The following is an 18,875-nucleotide window of genomic DNA, read 5'->3' as shown; positions in this document are numbered from 1 at the left end:
GAGGAGATCACATATGTACACAGTATTCGAGATGTGAGCGTACCATGCATTTATATAAGGGCAATAATATATTCTCAGTCTTATTCTCTATTCTATTTTTAATGATTTTTAACATCCTGTTTGCTTTTTTGACTGCCTCTGCACACTGTGTGGACATCTTCAGAGAACTGTCCACGATGACTCCAAGATATTTTTCAGGATTCGTTGTAGCTAAATTAGCCCCCATCATATTGTATGTAAAAGTTGGGTTATTTTTTCCAATGTGCATTACTTTACATTTATCCACATTAAATTTCATTTGCCATTTTGTTGCCCAATCACTTAGTTTTGTTAGATCTTTTTGAAGTTCTTCACAATCTGCTTTAGTCTTAACTATCTTGAGTAGTTTAGTATCATCTGCAAACTTTGCCACCTCACTATTTACCCCTTTCTTCAGAGCATTTATGAATAAATTCAATAGAATTTGTCCTAGGACTATTTAAATGTAAATTATCCCCAGGCTCACGAAGAGTTGAGGAGCAGTTCTAGAGCCTATGGAAACTGTGACTTTCTGAACACTGAGCTCCCAGCTCTTATCATCATTCCATTGGCTTCTAAAGCTGTGAAAATGGCATTTGTTCTAGATACAACCAGTTGCACTGCATCTCTTTTGCAGTCAGACAAGATGGTCTTGTGAATAATTCAACAGCAGATGCAAGTGACAAACACAAGTGAAAAAGGAACACAAAACTAACTCTGAACTTCTGCCCTTGGTGAGTTCCCAGGAAGGAACCAGCATTCATGAAAAATCAGTCCCAGAATTAACAGTAGAGAAACATTTGATATTTTACCCTTAGAGTCAGTAGGCTGGATGGAATTTTCTCAGGCTCAGCGTAGATTTCTGGCTGTGTGAATGCTTCTTGTTTCTCATGAGTAACATCTGGTGAGTGAGCTGCGGAGGTTGTTACCCTGCTGGCCGTCTCTTGTTTATCACTCTTCCTACAATCTTTTATTTTGTCAACTGAACCACTGAATTTGTAATCACCTTAGAGAGATTTAAAAGTTCATTAAGGGTGAATGGTTAATTTTTGATTGGGTTCTGCACATCATTAGACATGGAAGGCAATTTCTGAAATAAGAATGCCAAGGTGTTAATAAGAGGCCTCATTAAGCAGAATAGATCAGGCCTGATCATAGGTGCTAGTCACTGCCCTGTGACACAGAAGTATCTTTCATATTAAGCAAATCTTCACAATTAAGTGTAAATATACCATTTTGATATTTAGATCTGTTTGGTTTTTGCTTCCTGAAAAGCAAGATACCTCCATAACACACTGACTTTATGTAAAGCAATATTACTGCACTGCAACTTACAGACTTTGAGACCGTTTAAAATTATTGCACGGGTAATGGAAAATAATAAACTGCTGTGGAACTTATCACATATTACTTGTCTCTGGCCAAACTGAGGCTTTAATGAGAATTGGTATTGCTTTTTAATTTCTAATATATTAGTCTTCCTTCTTTCTATTGTTCCTGGGCATTCATCAGGCCTATTTTGGTGTGATTATACAAAATGCTAATAAAGAAAAGGTAAAACACAGGACAGCAATTCATTATAACTGTACTTAATCCAATAGGTTCTGTAATCACACTTTTAAAAAGATTTTCCTTATTTATGACCATACTCTATTGCTCTTTTATAATCAATATTTCCTGCATAATGTAGACCCAAGAGAAGTCCCGTGCCCAAAATGCAAAAGACACCTTTTCAAAACAGTTGAGAAGCATCTGATTTAAAATGTAGAATTAATTCAGAATAACAAATTAACTACTGAACAATCCCCATACGCACAACTCTAAAACAGCAACACTAACTGCATCTCGTGTCAAATAATATGATTTCTGGGATTTTTATATCTGGAAATAAAGCCCATTGCTGTTTGCTTCAATTGATTGGTTGCAGTAAACTAAAAATAATTTTCCTCGTGACATACTGTAAACATTATGCTGTACTTTAAAAAAAATCTAAATTATTTAAGTTATTAGACACAGATGTCTTAAAAAAAATTCAGATGCATTCTCCTCTCATTTTAGTTGTTTGCTTGATTTCTTTTGGGCAAAATTTTGAAACTGATGTACCTGAAGTTGAGCCCCTAAATAAAGGGGTCATATTTTCAAAGATGCTAATCACCTATTGCTTCAATGGGATTTGTGAATGTTCAGCACATTTGCAAAATCAGGTCACTTTTAGTCAGTGGATTAAAATGGATTTAACTTTAGGTACTGATATTTGAAAATTGTGTCCTCTGTCAATTAAATAGGTGTTATATGCTCTAGTTTTATTCAGTCATAAATTATAAGGAAAAATAGGCTGAATTGCTACTATCATAGCAAAACCAACATATTTGTTCATAGTACCTTGGGCCAAATCATCCCTGGAGTAATTTCTCAGAAGTCAATAGATATTAGAGCCAAATTCAAGTCTAGTGTCTCTCCCATGGTGATTTTGGCCCCTTGGGGTCATCTCAGTTATAGACATATGAATGTGTATGGAGGTAAAACCTTTGTGCGGGAACTGAAGCCTAAGAAAAATGTGTTTTAATGTAATGACATGAAAAGGAGGTGTTTACATTTTGAAAAACAGAAAATACATAGATATATTATGTAAGATGGCAGTATTTTAGGCGGGGCATGTAGTGCTGCATATAGTTAAGGTTGCCCAACACTTTCCATTACAAAACCCTATTTTCAGTTGCTTATACCTTTTGTCAGACTTCAGCTACATGAGCTGAAATTTTCGATGCAGTTTCCATGCTGAGATTGCATGCTGAATGAGGCAAGGGTCCTGGGGAAAAAGCAGTATGTGATAAGGTAATTAAAACAAGAAGGCCAAATCAAGATTGCAAGGGCAACCTGAATTCTGGCATTTCCTTTTCAGTGCTTGACTCTATATCTTACCATTTTTAAGGTAGGGGTTTTTTTGTGTGTAATCTATTTATAAAGGCATTGCCTTTTTCTTTTCCTTTTTGGTCTCTGTAGACCTTGGCAATGTATAGTGTTTATAAAAATCAATTATGTGAAGTGACCTGTCACCAAATAACTCTTAGCCAGTATTGAAAACTAGACAACTATGGATAGGCTTTGTATTATTTCACTTATACTTTTAAGTCTGACCTCATTTTAACACTGAAATTGCATTCCTAAGATCCAGGACAAGATTTACAGCTTACCTTTTGGGAACTGATTTTTCCTGTGGACATCGTTTTCTTCCAGTGCAGTTTTTGATAAGGCCTTTGTATCACACACACAACCAGACACAGGGATTTTTGGTTTCAGAAAGCTTTGTGCTCGAATCTCTTTGGACTTTGAAGTGCCTTTGGATGGATCTCTGTCTTTCAAAGAGCCACCAACATCAGCCCTGGATTCATTTTTGGGAGCTCGCTCCATAAGGGAAGCAGGAGCAGTTGCATTGTACTTGTCTTTAGTGTACTGCCTCCTGTGGCTTCCAGAAAAAGTTTGCAGTCCTATAAAAAAATAAAGTAATAGCAAATGGAAGACACACCAGGCAAAAAGAGCCCATTTCACACTGACAGCTCCTGAAAACAATATTTTTGCAAGATTCTTTTTAATGCAGTTTGCTACTTCACATGTAATGTTTTCATTAAATTAATAATTCAAAGTTATATCACTATATAACTTTGAAACAGGGCTGATGTACCATGGCCATAAGAAAGCAATGTGTGAGATCATTAGCTTCCTCAGTTCCCTATTCCATAAATTGCTTTTCAGCATGTTCTCCTTATTCCTAATACAACTGCCTGCAATTATCAATTAGAAACTTCAGATCTGATACAAATACCAATGCATTACTGCCACTGGGATGCAGATTGTTTGGAATGCAATGTTATCTGTGTGTCTTAAAACAGTGAAGAAAAAATATTACAAAGGCTATTCTCCATAACAGACAGACTGTTGATCTAAATCACACATATGTTCTACAGAGATATTTTGGAAAGGGTCAGTGTAAGGCTACTGCAGACACACAGCTGCTATTTGACTTTCTTCTGCTTCTTTCTCTCACCGCTAATGCATTTTTGGACGGAGCAGAATTGGTCAAGAGAGATGGTTGAATGCATAGTCATAGTAAGAACCACAGCAGCAATGGTGGTGGTGATGAGATGTGAGATCCATGGTGACTGGCATAGCCTAAGTAGTTAGGGGTTGAGGACCAGAACTTTAATTGCTTCCGTACTGCCCTATACAGCTGGACTATTACCTTGAAAGTCCCAGAATTAAAGGAATATTGCCATGTTCCATTATCACACAAAGCTGCAGCAGGCACCAGTAGCAGAGAGCTTGCATACAGTGCATTTTCCCTTTTGATTCTCTCCAACCTAAAACTGCTGCTGCCAGAAAGCCATTGCAGTAGCAGAATCCTGTTGCAGCAGCAGCAGAACCATGAGTCAGTCCAGCATTATTATTTATTGACTAGGACAATGTGCTCTGTCCTACTCAAAATTTCAGGGTCATAATGGTCCCTGACATAAGGGTTTTACAGTCCAAGCAGACAAACAACATATGTGTATAGAAACATACACTTTACAGAACAACAGCTTAAATCTCACATGAGAAAAGTGCTCTGAGGAGGAGGAATTTGAATGAGGAGAGAGAGGAATTCCAAGCATTAGGAGCAGCATGGAAAAAGGGCATCAAGATCAGAGAAAGAGAGAGAGAGAGAAAGGGGATCAATTAGGTGAGAGTTATTTTAAGTCCCCATGAACTGGTCCCTATATTCCTGTGAGGTGTGCAATTTTACAACCGTGCACCCATTATCATGGTTCTGGGCTTATATTGTCAGTGATGTGTATATATTGCCTGCTGGTGATCCGGAACAGGAAGCTGGACCGGGACCTGAGGATTTGAGGGGGATGAAAATGACCTGGATTCATCTAATATTTGGAGGACAAATCTGAGAGGGAAGGCAGACTGAAGACTTAGGTAATATGGGGGCAGAAACGGGAGAGAAAAACCTGACTCAGGCCAAAAGTCAGAGACAGGAATTTTATTGTCTTCTGTCTGCAACATATAGAAGTACATTTAACAAGTTACTGATGTGTTGTGGAAATCACATTTAGAAATACTGGCCATGTGACCCTCTGTCTTTCCAGTACTACCCTTTTCCAGTAAATCCCAACTCTCTCTAAGTAGACCTTTCCCTGCTTTCTTGTGATACAGGGATGTAAGACTAGTTGTATCACATGGCGCTACGCCAAGGGATGGGCTGCCTGGTCAGTTCCCACTGAAGACACCAGAAGCCAGAGGAGTATATAGGTTACCTAGTTGTTCCCTAAAGAGGAGACACAAATGACAGAGAACCAATTTTCCCCCTATACTCATCCCTGAATAAAATCTGCCACGAGGTGATGACTGATCAGGGACATGTTGGGCTCTGCCCCATCTGTAACAGATTATGGATAAGTGAAGGTTTGGAGTGAGGTGGTAGTCTTATGTTTCCAAACCACTTTGCCCATGTTTAATCTGTACACAAGTGATTAAATAAGAAATCTATTTTTCCACGTGGAAGTAGACCTGCTGTACATTTATATAATGACCTGATTGGTCCATATTTTCTTACGTGTCATCTTATTTCTACAGGAGAATCAAAGAAGTAAAAGGACGGAAAAGATCTTGTAGGTTATCTAGTCCATTCCCTTGCAATGCATAATTGTTCCTAGTGTTTTGTTCAGTCTAGTTATTTGTCCCAAGCAACACAACTTCTATCATTTCCCTTGGGAGACTCCGCAGCCAAATATACCTCATTTAAAAAAAAAAAGATTATTCTGATATTCAACTTGTATTGTCCTTTTCATTTCATCCCATTACTCCTAAATATGTCTCTCCCTTCTCCCCATCTATCTTAATATCTGAGCACCTCAGTCTTTAATGTATTTATCCTTACAATACCTCTGTGAGATAGACAAGAACTATTATCCCTGTTTTGTTTTGTTTTTTTTTTTTAAGATTGGGAACTGAGGCACAGAGAGATTAAGTGATTTGCACAAAGTCTGAGGCACAACAGGGAACTGAACCCACATATCCCAAATTCCAGAGTAAGCCCCTAACCATCTAGACCATCCTTCCTGAAAAACTTATCTTCCGCCTTAGTGTTTACATCCTTCAAATATTTGCAGGCAGTAATCCTGTCCCCCACCAGGAAAATTTTTGGATACAAAGACAGACTGGTGAGGACGCTGAGTGGTGAAGGGCAGCAGAGATCACCTCTGGGAAGGAACAGAAAAGACCACCTTAAACAGACTCAGAATGATGGATGGAGGGAAAGGAAATGCAGGAGCAGAGGTGGAAAGGATAGTAATGGGGAAGCTGCAAGCAGCATAAAGCAGTAGAGGGAGTCTCTACACAAAGTACTCCTAAGGGAATTCTGCACCACTGAGCATGCACAGAATTTATGCTTCTCCTCCCCCGCCCCAGTTTTCTTTGCTTCTCCACAGAAAAATGACTTTCTGAAGGGGAAGCAAAGGGAGGCCACAAGAGCAGTCATGTGACCCTCCTCAGCAGTATGTTTCGGGTGCCCAGGGCAGCCAGCAGAGAGGTAAATCATTGTGAAGCAGGAGGCGGGACGGGGAAGACCCGGCTGGTGGCTCCTACCCTGCGCTGGGCTCAGCTGCTAGTCCTGGCTGGGCTGGGGAGGACGGGACTTCCTCTTCCCCTGCACAGCATCTGGGTCAGACCCACCCACAGATTTCTCCCCCAGCTGCAGGAAGCTCTGCAAACTCCCCCTCCCCCCACTTCCTAAATCCATCGCTCCTCAGCTGCAGGGGGAGCGATCCCTGCACAGGAAGCTGCATCCCCATTTGCCCAACCACCATGCATCCAGACCCCCTCATATCCAGACCCTTCCGCCGAGCCTCACCCCTCCCCCACACTCAGAACCCCCCAATGAGCCCCACTCCCCTGCACCTGGACCACCCCAGTGAGCCACCTGCACCCAGATCCCTACCCCACCGATCCAGCTGCATCTGGATTCTTGCCCCACTGAACCTCACTCCCCCAGCATCTGGACCCCCTATTGAGCCCCACACACAGACACCCCCTGCCGAGCTCTATCTCCCTCATATCCAGACCCTCCCACTGAGCCCCAACCACCTTCACCTGGACCCCCCTGCAGAGTCCAATTACCATTACACCCAGAATCCCTCTGTAAATCCATATCCCCTCACACTCAGTTTTTTTCTCAGTACTTGTACAAATGTAAATATCTAAATATGATAACTCACAGTGGGCATTTTTGTAATTAAGGACAATGGACCTTAATGCACCTTGTTCTTGGCTAAGACATAAAGCAATCAGGTTAAGAACAGAGCCTGTCTGGCAAATCCCTCTCCCCACCTTATGAATTAGCTAGTCTTTCAGTTCAAAAGATGCAGCCAAACCCAGCCATTCCCTTGAAAAAAGGCAGACACAGACTCAGAAGATGAAAAAAATGCAAACCAGCTGTCAATTATTTTAGCTAATGTATGCAGATGAAATAATGCATAAAAAAAGGAAAAGGCAAAGATGCTTAAAGCTGAGATCACAGAGCCTCACTCTTCACATTCTGGGTATATTTTCCATGTACTGAGTGGAGAATTAAGCATGTAACTCTCATTAAGTCTATCTGGAGTTGTATATCTAACTCCCCAAGCAACAAACTTGAGATACATATACCCCTCTGAGAACAGCTAGAATTGCCACTGGCTGAGCAGACAGAGATGTTTTTTCTATTATCCCAGCTGAAGAAAGACTTTAAAACCAATGAACAAAGACATTAAAGTGTAATGCTTTGGGAAACACATGAGAACAAAGCCCCCAGAAAGAGAAAGCAGAATGACTGCCATTAATAAAATTTGCTAAAAATATTTATCCTAGTTGTAAATAGTTGAACTAAAAAAGAAAAAGCAAGAGCTATTAATTAAACTGCAACAAAAGTTATTTCTGCCTCCTGATGCAAAGAGCAGAGTACAGCAGATCATTTTTCAAATAAGCACTTGAAGAAAGTACCACTCCGAAACCCAGCCTTGTAACAAAAAGAGGGAAAAGGTTAGAACTGTTCTGTCAAATTGATGGTAGGTTTTCAAATGTGACTAGTTTCTTGATGACAGTAAAATGCACATATTTTTCACTGTTGTGTGCTTTTTTATTTTTATTTGTTGAGTATTTGCTTGTAACTAAAAGAAAGTGACCTTGTCCTGCACTAGAATATATTAAACTGTATCATCCCAAAAATATTGTCCAGTCTATGCAAAAATATACTGCTTTTGCCATTGTCTCTAAATATTCCTCCTTACTTTACTGCATTATAACGAGGCTTTTAGGCTGCTTCCTATTATTTCATCAGGGATTTTTACAACTCATGACAAAATAACTCTCTGAAATTGATCAAAGATCATTTTAACAGCTGTATGGAACCATGAATTATCAACGATCAGCAAACAAACTTGATAGGATAAGATCAGAGAAAGAGATGCATAGGTTGTTTCTCTATGTGTCATCACTGAAGTCAGACGATCGCACCACTGATTTTCTTTCTAAGCCACCGGCCATTTTATATAATGGCCCAATCCAGCTAGGTGCTAAACACTTACTGCAAGGTAGTGGGAACTGATGAGCTCAGCAACTCAAGCTCTGATAGAATCACAGGAGTAGCAATTAAAAACTCATGTTTTGAGAAATATTACTGGTTCCAATAGTTTGTCCCATTTTAAGTAGAGGGAATCTCGGGCTGCATCTACACTATGAGCTCTTTAGTAGTATAGGAGTACTGGTATACTATAAAGGCAAATCTCTCCTAGGGCAGATCTACACATAAAATGCTGCAGCTAGGCTGCTGTAGCACTTCAGTGAAGATGCTACTACACTAATGGGAAAGCTTCTCCCTTTGGTGTCGTTAATCCTCTTTCTCCATCGCTGGGAAGATTCTTGCTAGAATCTTACTGAATCGCCAGCTCCCTTTTGCAAAGGAAGTATTTCCAGAGTCCCAGTGTAGCTTCAGACCATCACAAGGCACCATGAGGCTCTGTGGAAAATCATGTTATAGTTTGGCTGCCCAAGCAAATTTATCATCATTGTAAGACTCCTCCACAACCAGGTGACTGCCTCCATCCTGTGCAGTGGCTCTACCTCTGAGCCTTTTGACATCCAGACTTGAGTAAAACAAGGTTCTGTACGAGCATTCACACTTTTCTTCATTTTCTTAGCAGTTATGAAAACATTAACCCAAGACCGTCTACCAATCCAATATTGGACTGACAGCAACCTCTTCAACCTTTCTCGTCTCCATGCCAGAACTAAAGTAATATCGGCCACAATAACCAAACTCCGGTACGCAGATGATTGTGCAGAAGTTGCACTCTAAAAGGAGGATCTATAAATAGCCCTTAATTGCTTCTCTGAAGCTTACAAAAGCCTAGGCTAACTCTGAACATCAGCAAAACAAAAAATTCTCCATCAGCCAGTCCCCGGTCAATCATCAGACCCAGAAAGGAAGATCTATGTCAACAAAAAAGAGATGGAAAATGTAGAACATTTTGTCTGTCTTGGCAGCCATCTTTCATAGAGGACAGACACAGATGTCGAGATTCAGCACAGAATCCACTGTGCCAGCCTTGACTTTGGCAGACTGTTTCACCAGGTGTTCAAGAATCACATCAGAACACACACTAGACTTTTAGTTTATAAAGCCGTGGTAATCCCAACTCTCCTCTATTGCTGTGAGACTTGGGTGACCTATAGAAAGCACCTGAAAAACCTGGAATGCCAGCACCAGCAACTTTCTTTGGAAGATCCTCAACATAAAGTGGGAGGATTGTCGCACTAATGTCAGTGTCGTCACAGAGGAGGACATCTTCAGTGTAGAGACTCTGATTATCCAGCACCAGCTGAGGTGGAGCGGGCATTGTGTGCGCATGCCTGATGTACGCTTACCAAAACAACTGCTGTATGCCCAGCTCACCAAAGGAGAAAGGAAATGGGGATGCCAAAAGAAATGCTGTAAAGACATCCTCAATATAAGCATCAAGAGGTGTGGCATCGACACCACACACGGGGAGACAGCAGCGCAGGATAAGGAACCGGCGAAGATTTGTCAGAGAGGGAACATCCACTTTTGAGGAAAATCACCTTGTAATGTCACAGAAAAACACCAGAAAAAAAAGATAACTGTCACGCAGCCATCATGGCCCAACCCTGACTTCCAACACCACTTGCAATATCTGCCAATGAACCTGTGGCTCAAGGATTGGACCCCTCAGTCACCAAAGGACCCATAAAAAATAAAACCTGTGAAAGATCATCCTCGACTTGAGGGATCACCGATGAATCCACCTTTCTGAGAGGCAGTAGCTATGTCAACAGGAGAAGTCCTCCTGTCAATATAGTGCTGTCTACCCCAGGAGTTACATCAGTATAACTGTGTCACTCAGGAGTGTGTATTTTTCACTCCCCTGTGTGACATAGTTATATCCATGTAAATTTATAGTATAGACCTGACCCTAGTGTGGTGTGGTATAGTATAGTATAGTATAATATAGTATAGTATAGTATAGTAAAACCATCAATGCCTCTCCCCCTAGAGGAAGCAAGCAACACTGGCAAAAAGACACCTTTGCCCACATAGCTGCATCTACACTAAGAACTTCTTCCAATTAGGGATCACACCTCTTCATGTCCCTGACCAACATAGCTATGCTGGCAGAAGTCTGTAGTGTAGACATAGTCTCTTTCTCAAACCCACACAGTCTTTCAAGCTGGAAAGGAATCTTTTTTCAGTGCAGCCACTGTATATAATAACACAGTGTTTTAAAAATCTCAAAACATTCTGGATGGTTTACATTTTGTACAGAGCTCAAATTGGGGCCATATGTGTATATATGCTGTATAACCTCTTCCCCCCAAGCTGACAACTTCTGCTCCAGAATTGAAGCTTTCATTTAAAGCAAAAACGTAAGTCTCAAGCTTTTATGATTGCGAACAAAACCTTCAAAACGTGAACTTAGCATAACTATTGCAGTACACAAACAGCTTGAAACAATAGCTCTGAAAGGTGGGAACTGCACCAGTGATCTTAATGGGGTGTTAATTCAGATGCCCAGTTATGTTACTATAAATGTCAATATTGTTAACTATTTCATTGTTGTTCAAAGCATGTAAAAGAAGAGTGGCAAACATATTGTGAAGATCTGCACAATCTACTGAGGGTGGCACTTGGAACAATATCATCTCTTTTTTTTACTCAGTCAAGAAGAAATCAAGCCTAAGTTGTTTAGCAGAGACTAGCATGACATTTGAGTCCCACTGCCTGGCACTCAAGCCAAAAATATCTCATTAGCTGCCTTTCAAAGTTAATTTTTCAATATAAATGAATGAATGGGTTGTGGGGTGGCAAGGTGTGCAATTTAGAATTTTCACCTCTGGAAACCTACTACAGATTCTACAAAGCATCGTTTGACTTTCAAGCAAAGATGTATTTCATGACCCCCATCTCTCTCATTCTTCATTTATACACATCACAAACCACCGCAAAATTCATCCCAACTAGCCAGTTTTGCTCAAGGCCTAAAACAAGCTTAATAAGAGCATTTTAGGTCAGAAATAAAGGGGAACACTTGAGAGGCATCAAGGTCCAGTGGGCAGAGCAGTGGACAGAGAGTCAGGCAACCTCTGTTCTATTCCCAAATTTCTGACCTGCTGTGACACCTTGGCCAAGTCACTTCAGCCCTGTGTGTCTTTGTTTCCTCTCTCACATTTATCTGTCTTGTTTAATTAGAGTTTAGCTCTTCAGGCGAGGGACTGCCTCTTACTACATGTACATACAATGCGACCCAGGTCTTGGCTGGGCCCTCTAGACACTGCTATAATACCAATAATAGCAACAATAATAAAAAGGGCATTGGAGAACTCTGCGTGAAGCTTGTGGCACATCTGCCTGAACCATTAGCTTATAAATAATCGCACTGCTTTGTGGGGGTGGGGCCGAGAAAAGAAGAAAAAGGGTCTATATTCATACTTCGTATAAGATCCTTCTTACTTTGAAAATAAATGTTTTTTTCAAAAAATGCTCTAGGAGCTGAATCTATTGCATCGCGTTTTTGGTAGTTAAAATGGAAAAATGTCAATGGTGTTCTATGAATCACATATTTTCAGTTTCTAGGACAAAAATGGTTTGTTTTTGTGAAAACTAACATTTGATTGTGAAAAGCTTTATTTGTGAAACAGCAGTCCGGAGGTTTACGTAGGCATTATCCCTTCAGGGTCCAGCCCTGAAACATGAGCTGAGTGGATGGAAGCCCATTGATTTCAGTGCACAGCAGAGATAGAAGGCGCCACCTACATACAGCTCATTGCAGGTTTGGGGTTTAACCAATGCCTTATGTTTCACAGGAAGGTGAAAAAAATCCCATAATGTATCTAATCAACTGGCTAACAATGCTTCACATAGTAATAAGCACTCCATAGTGCCTTCCAATTTAAGATCTCAAAAGCACTTAATCAATTAATTAAGCCTCTCAGCACTATTTTGTGATAAAGGAATCACACTCAACTCTAGTGTAATTATACAGATACTATATAACAGCACTGCAGTTTAAGAAGGTCATGATACGGTGATTTAGCCCAATGCTGCTTCAATAGAGAGATTTGATGGATTAAGAGCACAAAATGTAACTGCATCAGAATGAAGGAAAATAATTCTGCCTAACATCTGCACCTGCAGGAGACCTTTAGATATGACCATAAGGTGTCTTATGTTGAACTGCTACAGAATATTTTAGTGGTCATGAAGTAATCTACCAATATTATTTGATTCAACCTCTTGCATCAATGAGTTCTGCAGATTAATTCTACACTGCATAAAGAAGAGTTTTCTTTTATTTAGTCTATATTTACTGTGGTTATAATTTTGAGTCCTCCCCCTTCTTCTTTTAAGTTGGGGCAGGATAAAAGCAGGAACTGTTCAGTTTTCATTAACGCCTTCATAATTCTGAATACCTCAATCAAGCCCCTGTTAATTATTCTTCTTTCCATCACAATTAATCCTAGAACCATACCTCGAACCATCTTTGTTGCCTTTCTTGTGGTGTCTTTTTGGTCATGCTGTAGCAAAGCAATATCTTTTACAAACCAAACATTTCCAGGTAGCTGGTCCTTAGGCTGAGTGGGTCTCTGTTGATATTTTTAAGAAAAATTATGAAAATGGTTATTATTAAGAAAATTATGAAAATTGGCTGATGCATTTGTGAGGCTTTTCCAGAACATTTTAATATGCTCTCTAGATTAGACATTCATATTCACATCATAATGATGTCACACTACAAGATGTTACACTATATCGTAGTGGCTGAGAAGGTATTTTTTGTGCTAATTTTTATAAAAAGAATTCAGCGTGACTCAATACAATGAAATGGCTCTTGGGATTTTAAAGTGACATACACTGGCCACATGGTATTCTGATCAAAGCATGTTAAGGGTACCTTGTTATTCACTCAACTATTACTGGTAATTTGCCATAGCCAGACTGAGCCAGATTCTCATCTCATTTACAATAGTGTGGCTCTGTTAGGGAGACTTTGACAGTGCAGCAAAATGCCTAGGCCCGTACTGGAATATCGACTGTGATGCTTATTGCCAAACACATGTAAGTTAGTAGGCCTCTGTAGCAGCCTTAGCATAACTAGGCAAGCCAGAGGGGAGTGGTTTGAGTGATCATGAGACGTGAGCATGACCCTGCTGCTGCCTTCCTAGTTAGGCTCTCTTTTGATGTAATTGTAGCAGTTACTAACATAAAAGGGGTAGATAGGTCTGAGGAATTTGGATTTGACCTTCTGGACATCTCTTGGAATCCCCAGCGACAGACGGATAGGTGGCCGCTTGAACCTCATCGTTTGACCACTCAAGACCCTTCCAGACCGTGGGTAACTATTGCTGGGGGGCACTCTAACACTTTTGCATATCTGTGTGTGCTGGAGATCTAATAAAATAATAATTTTGGATAAAAGCACTTTGGGTTTGTGCCAATCCTTAACCAGATGGACAGGCTGTGTCCCCAGTGATTTATCTCCTGTCACTACCTCACAAAGAGTAAAGTTACCAAGAGCTTTGAGTTGAGAGAACCCCATGTAACAGCTCCATTGACTTCAGTGAAGTTACTATTGATTTACACTAGTGTAAGTGAGAGGAGAATTGGGTCCACTGACTCAGGGGCAGCTCTATGTTTTTTGCTGCCCCAAGCATGGCAGGCAGGTAGCTTTCAGCGGCGTGCCTGCGGGTGGTCCGGTCCGCTGGTCACGCGGATTCAGCGGCATGCCTGCGGGAGGTCCACCGGTGCCATGCCATCAGCTTCCCCACCGCCAAATTGCTGCTGAAGCCGTGGGACCGGCAGACTTTCTGCAGGCGCACCGCTGAAAGCTGCCTGCCTGCCGCCCTCACAGCGACCAGCAGGCCACCCCCCACGGCTTGCCACCCCAGGCATGCGCTTGCTACGCTGGTGCCTAGAGCCACCCCTGCACTGACTCCATCAAAAAAAGCAATACAGTTAGCGACTCCACATAGCCCACTTCAAAACATTCATCTAATTATCTAAAAATGCTATCTTGTCCTCCACTATTTGTCTTGCAAGTGTCAGTGAATCCCTGAGGTTACCTTAGCAGCATCCACAGCTTTGCATAGTATTTTACATCTGTACAAAGTGTAGGCAGATCAGAACCATGGTATTTTTCACTCACTTTGAACAAGTGCAAATGACTGAAAAAGTAGGAAAACAGGAAACAATCAGGTCCTAGATTTTTCACCTGCTAAAATGAGAACAGTCTATATTTTAACTTTTGTTCCTACCAGACAAGCTGTTCTCCTTTTGAATAAAAGATCAATTAACACTATCAATTTCATTTATGGGAAATTAAAAAGAGGTTCAGTGGAAAATTCCGGGAACTTGGAATATGATTTTGTACTGGATTAATGCCTAGAATAGTATAAATGGGGCAGAAAGGAATTCGAGACACAAATTAATGTGATTTTCCTTTCATCATCAAGAGAAAATAATGGAGCCTGCATCATGCATGTCAATGAGAGCTTTGTCATTCATTCCAGTGAGCGTAGGACTGGGTCTAATGTTTGTTGCAGGATAAAAGCTTGATTGTACAAGGTGCTTCCCAGTCAATTTATAAGTTACTGCAGGATCAGGCCCTAAAATGAGTGGGATGAGAGGGACTCCATGGCTAATGTGAAGGGCTCTTTATAGTCTTATACACTGGAGAAATTGTTCAAGAACAATTAGTTCCATGTCAGAATATTATGGTTGTGATTTCAGCCAGCGTCACAAAGACAACTAATGACCTGCTGGTGAAGTACCAGTCATGTAATTGAAAGCAGGTCTAGGGGCTGCTTTGGTTTATGCAGTTGGGGGTATAGTCTCCCCTTCATGTATATGTTTATCTCCAGGAACAGCTCCAGGCACCAGCACGCCAAGCACGTGCCTGGGGCGGCAAGCCACGGGGGTTGCTCTGCCCGTCGCCATGAGGGCAGCAGGCAGGTTGCCTTTGGCGGTGTGCCTGTGGAGGGTCCACTGGTCCTGCGGCTTTGGTGGACTTCCCGCAGGCATGCCGCTGAATCCATGGGACTGGGGACCTCCTGCAGGCACGCCGCTGAAGGCAGCCTGCCTGCTGTGCTTGGGGTGGCAAAATACCTAGAGCCGCCCCTGTTTATCTCCCATGATCTCTAATGGGAGATATATAGCAACATGGAGTGTGAGTGGTGCAAGACAAGATGTTTTTTGATTCCCACATTTTCTCTAAAAAACAAATTAACCAAATTAAATGCATGCAAGTTCTGTTTTAAAAAAATAAAAACAACTTGGGCTTTTCCCTTATTTTTCTTTTAGACATGATGAGCCTCATCCTCTCACTTCACTCCACCAGATTTTGAGATGACAGGGAAATTGACAATCATAATTTAAATGAAAGAGCAAAGCTATAGGGTTTAATGCTCTGGCTGTTTAAGGCAAGTAGAAAGATTGCCCTTAGATTAGGGGACATTCTATATTGAAAAGCATAAGGGGAGAGAATAGGGAATTAAGAATAAGAGATTTGTTGACATTGCTGACTACAAGTTATACAGCTAAGCCTCCATCTTGCAAGTGCTGAGTGACTCCTGGAGTCAATGGAAATTGAGGGTGCTTAGTACTTACAAATGTTACTCAGTAGATTACAGGATTGGGACATTTTCCTAAACCTGTTAAACTAAAACCATCTAATCTGAAATATGCACAACGACACAAAAGATTTAGAGCTAGAGAAAACTGACAAGCTCCCTCTTTTTAAATGTATGCCAGCTGAAGTAAAACATCAAAGTACTCCTTTTAATATGCTTTTGGGTATGTGATCCTCAGCTCTGAACAAGTCAGCACCAGCTACTACTTCCATAAAGCCCCATTATGAACATTTGAGGCCAGATCCTCAGCTGGGGTCAAGCAGCATAGCTGCACTGAAGTCAACAGATCTAGGCTGATTTACACCATCTGGGGATCTGGCCCCTCATGTTTAGCAAGTGTACACTAAAGTGAAATCTTCTGCATCATACTTCACATTCTGCTCTGCCTTCACCGCCACTACCTCTACACTCATACTAATACTTGAGAACAAATTGGCACCAGCTGCAGCTACTCCAGTGCTGAACAATAAATTCCATATCGTAATTAATGGTTCTCATGTAATATTTTAAACATCAAATCATTTTTCTTCTAATCTTAAATTCTAGGCCTCCGCGTGGTGACTTCCTCAAGGCCAGATGATCAAAAAGAACTTTAGAAACGCACTTTTTTTCCGTTGTAACCTTACCAATGCATTTAGTAACTGGAAATAAGTACAATACTACTACTTCTTTCCACTCCTATGCCTTAGTAACAAATTAGGTTAGCCTGATAACCATGAGCTCCCTTTAATTTAACGGCGACCTATACACATTTCAATAAAAATGAAGGAATTTTATCTTTATGGGCGGAATATCCCAAATATCCAGAAGAGTTCAATGTATAACTATTTTTTAAACAGACTTTTTGCATTTCAGGTACCCCAAAGATATGTCAGCTTCTCTGGAATCTAGCTCAGCATTTTTACCACTCTCACCACCATGATATCTGAATGTGGTAGTTGAGTGCACATAACATCCGACAACACTGCATTCTGGGATGTCACAGGCAGTTGTCCTTTAATGGTCTATCAGATCAGGTACATGGGAGTTTGGGCAAATGACAAGATTTTTTCAGTTATATAGTGAAGTTTTAAATAACCATTGTAATCATTATTTTACAGCCAAGTACAAATATGAAATAATTTTTAAACAAATAGACACATACTTAACTATGGCATCTTGAAATAAAATAATTGAAAACCAGTTCTCTTCCCCTTTAACTAAAAAGACTTGTGATCGGATATCTATGCTGTCCACGCAAGAGCTGATGGAACTCTTTAAGCTCGAACACTAGTTGATAGGACTCTTTTTGCTCCGGCATTAGTTGAAGGAACTCTTTAGCTCAAGAATGAAAGCAAGTTTACAATGTGTTGGGAGACATTTAGCATTCCACAAGATCAGCTATTTTCTTAGCTTTACTCATCCATTTTCTTAGACTGCCTTGATCAAGTAAACTTGTGCTTTCATCTCAGCTGTCCTTCAGCTAAATGACTGCCAGTCAGAAGCACTCCTCTTAGGTCTATGACACCATCTCACTCCTCTGTCCCCTTCATTAAGTCACATCTTCCATTTACCACCTCCATGTGTAACATAGGTATCATCCTTGATCCTGAATTTTCCTCTCCCAACCCTTAAGTGTGCTTATCCCCAATTCTGCAAAGTTGCTTATTCATGTGCCACCTCACTTGACTTAACTCTACTGAGACTTCATCTGCAGAATGCCTTCACCACATCCAATTTCCATCATTGCTGGTTTCTTCTCTTTGCTCTTCACCAGTCTCAGCTCCCTAGACTCCAGAATGTACAGAATTCTGATGTCTACCTTTTTGCCCACATTAATAAGGGCAACCATAGCACCTCCATCTTCAAACATCGCCAATGGCTCCCTATTCATTCCATAATCCTATTCAAAATTGCTTCTCCTGTTTCAAATGTCTTTCCTGAATTAGCTCCAGCCTTCATCACAACAGAACTTGCCCATCTCCATTTCCCTATCTGCTCTCCTGACTTATCTAGTACTGGATCTTTCTCTGGCTTCACTTATCCTCACGATTAGTGTCCCTCCAGGACTGTCCTGGAGTCTCCAGGAATTAAATATTAATCTTTAATTAAAGATTATGTTATGTGATGAAACCTCCAGGTATACATCCATCCAAAATTGGGAACCCTACTCACCACTCTTGGTGTGAGAGCCTTCTCTGCAGCTTCTACCATCTGAATTAAATTTCCTGTATCCCTATCTTATTGAATTTACATTTCATATCACAATTTACTCTCTGTAGTCCTTTCCCACACCTCAGTTTCTGTCTGCTTCTGCTATGCTTCATTATGTTATGCTGGACATTAGTTTTAGATATAACACCAGAAGAAGAACTGATGTGTACTGGCTTAATAGATGAACTGTTCCGCTCAAATTAACCCAGTTTAATAGATATACCCATCAGAAGCTCACAAGGTCACCCTACAGGACCAAGATTGATATATCAGTGTCAATAATCTGCATTAGTTTTAAAAATACTTTTATTTAATTCAAAAGTTAAAAGGAACTTTTAAAACAGTTTAATTTATTTTGCTTTGCTCCTTTTAAAGATTCAGTCTGCACAACCAAATAGGACATGTAAAATTTATACATTACTGTGAGCCAAGGATGACAACTG

The 18,875-nt window shown here is 40.6% G+C and overlaps 1 protein-coding gene across 1 annotated transcript in view; it reads right to left on the bottom strand.

Annotated features, from left to right (window-relative positions):
• The window catches only part of C15H10orf90 (chromosome 15 C10orf90 homolog), a 106,354-nt gene that overhangs the window by 28,174 nt on the left and 59,305 nt on the right, over positions 1-18,875 (bottom strand). The window contains 2 exon segments of the mRNA XM_032794827.1: positions 831-1,024; positions 3,213-3,506. Of these exon segments, the coding sequence (XP_032650718.1) occupies positions 831-1,024; positions 3,213-3,506 (488 nt within the window).

Source organism: Chelonoidis abingdonii, chromosome 15 (assembly GCF_003597395.2).
Source record: "Chelonoidis abingdonii isolate Lonesome George chromosome 15, CheloAbing_2.0, whole genome shotgun sequence".
NCBI classification, from domain to species: Eukaryota; Metazoa; Chordata; order Testudines; family Testudinidae; genus Chelonoidis; species Chelonoidis abingdonii.
This window is presented reverse-complemented; position numbering and strand designations above follow the sequence as displayed.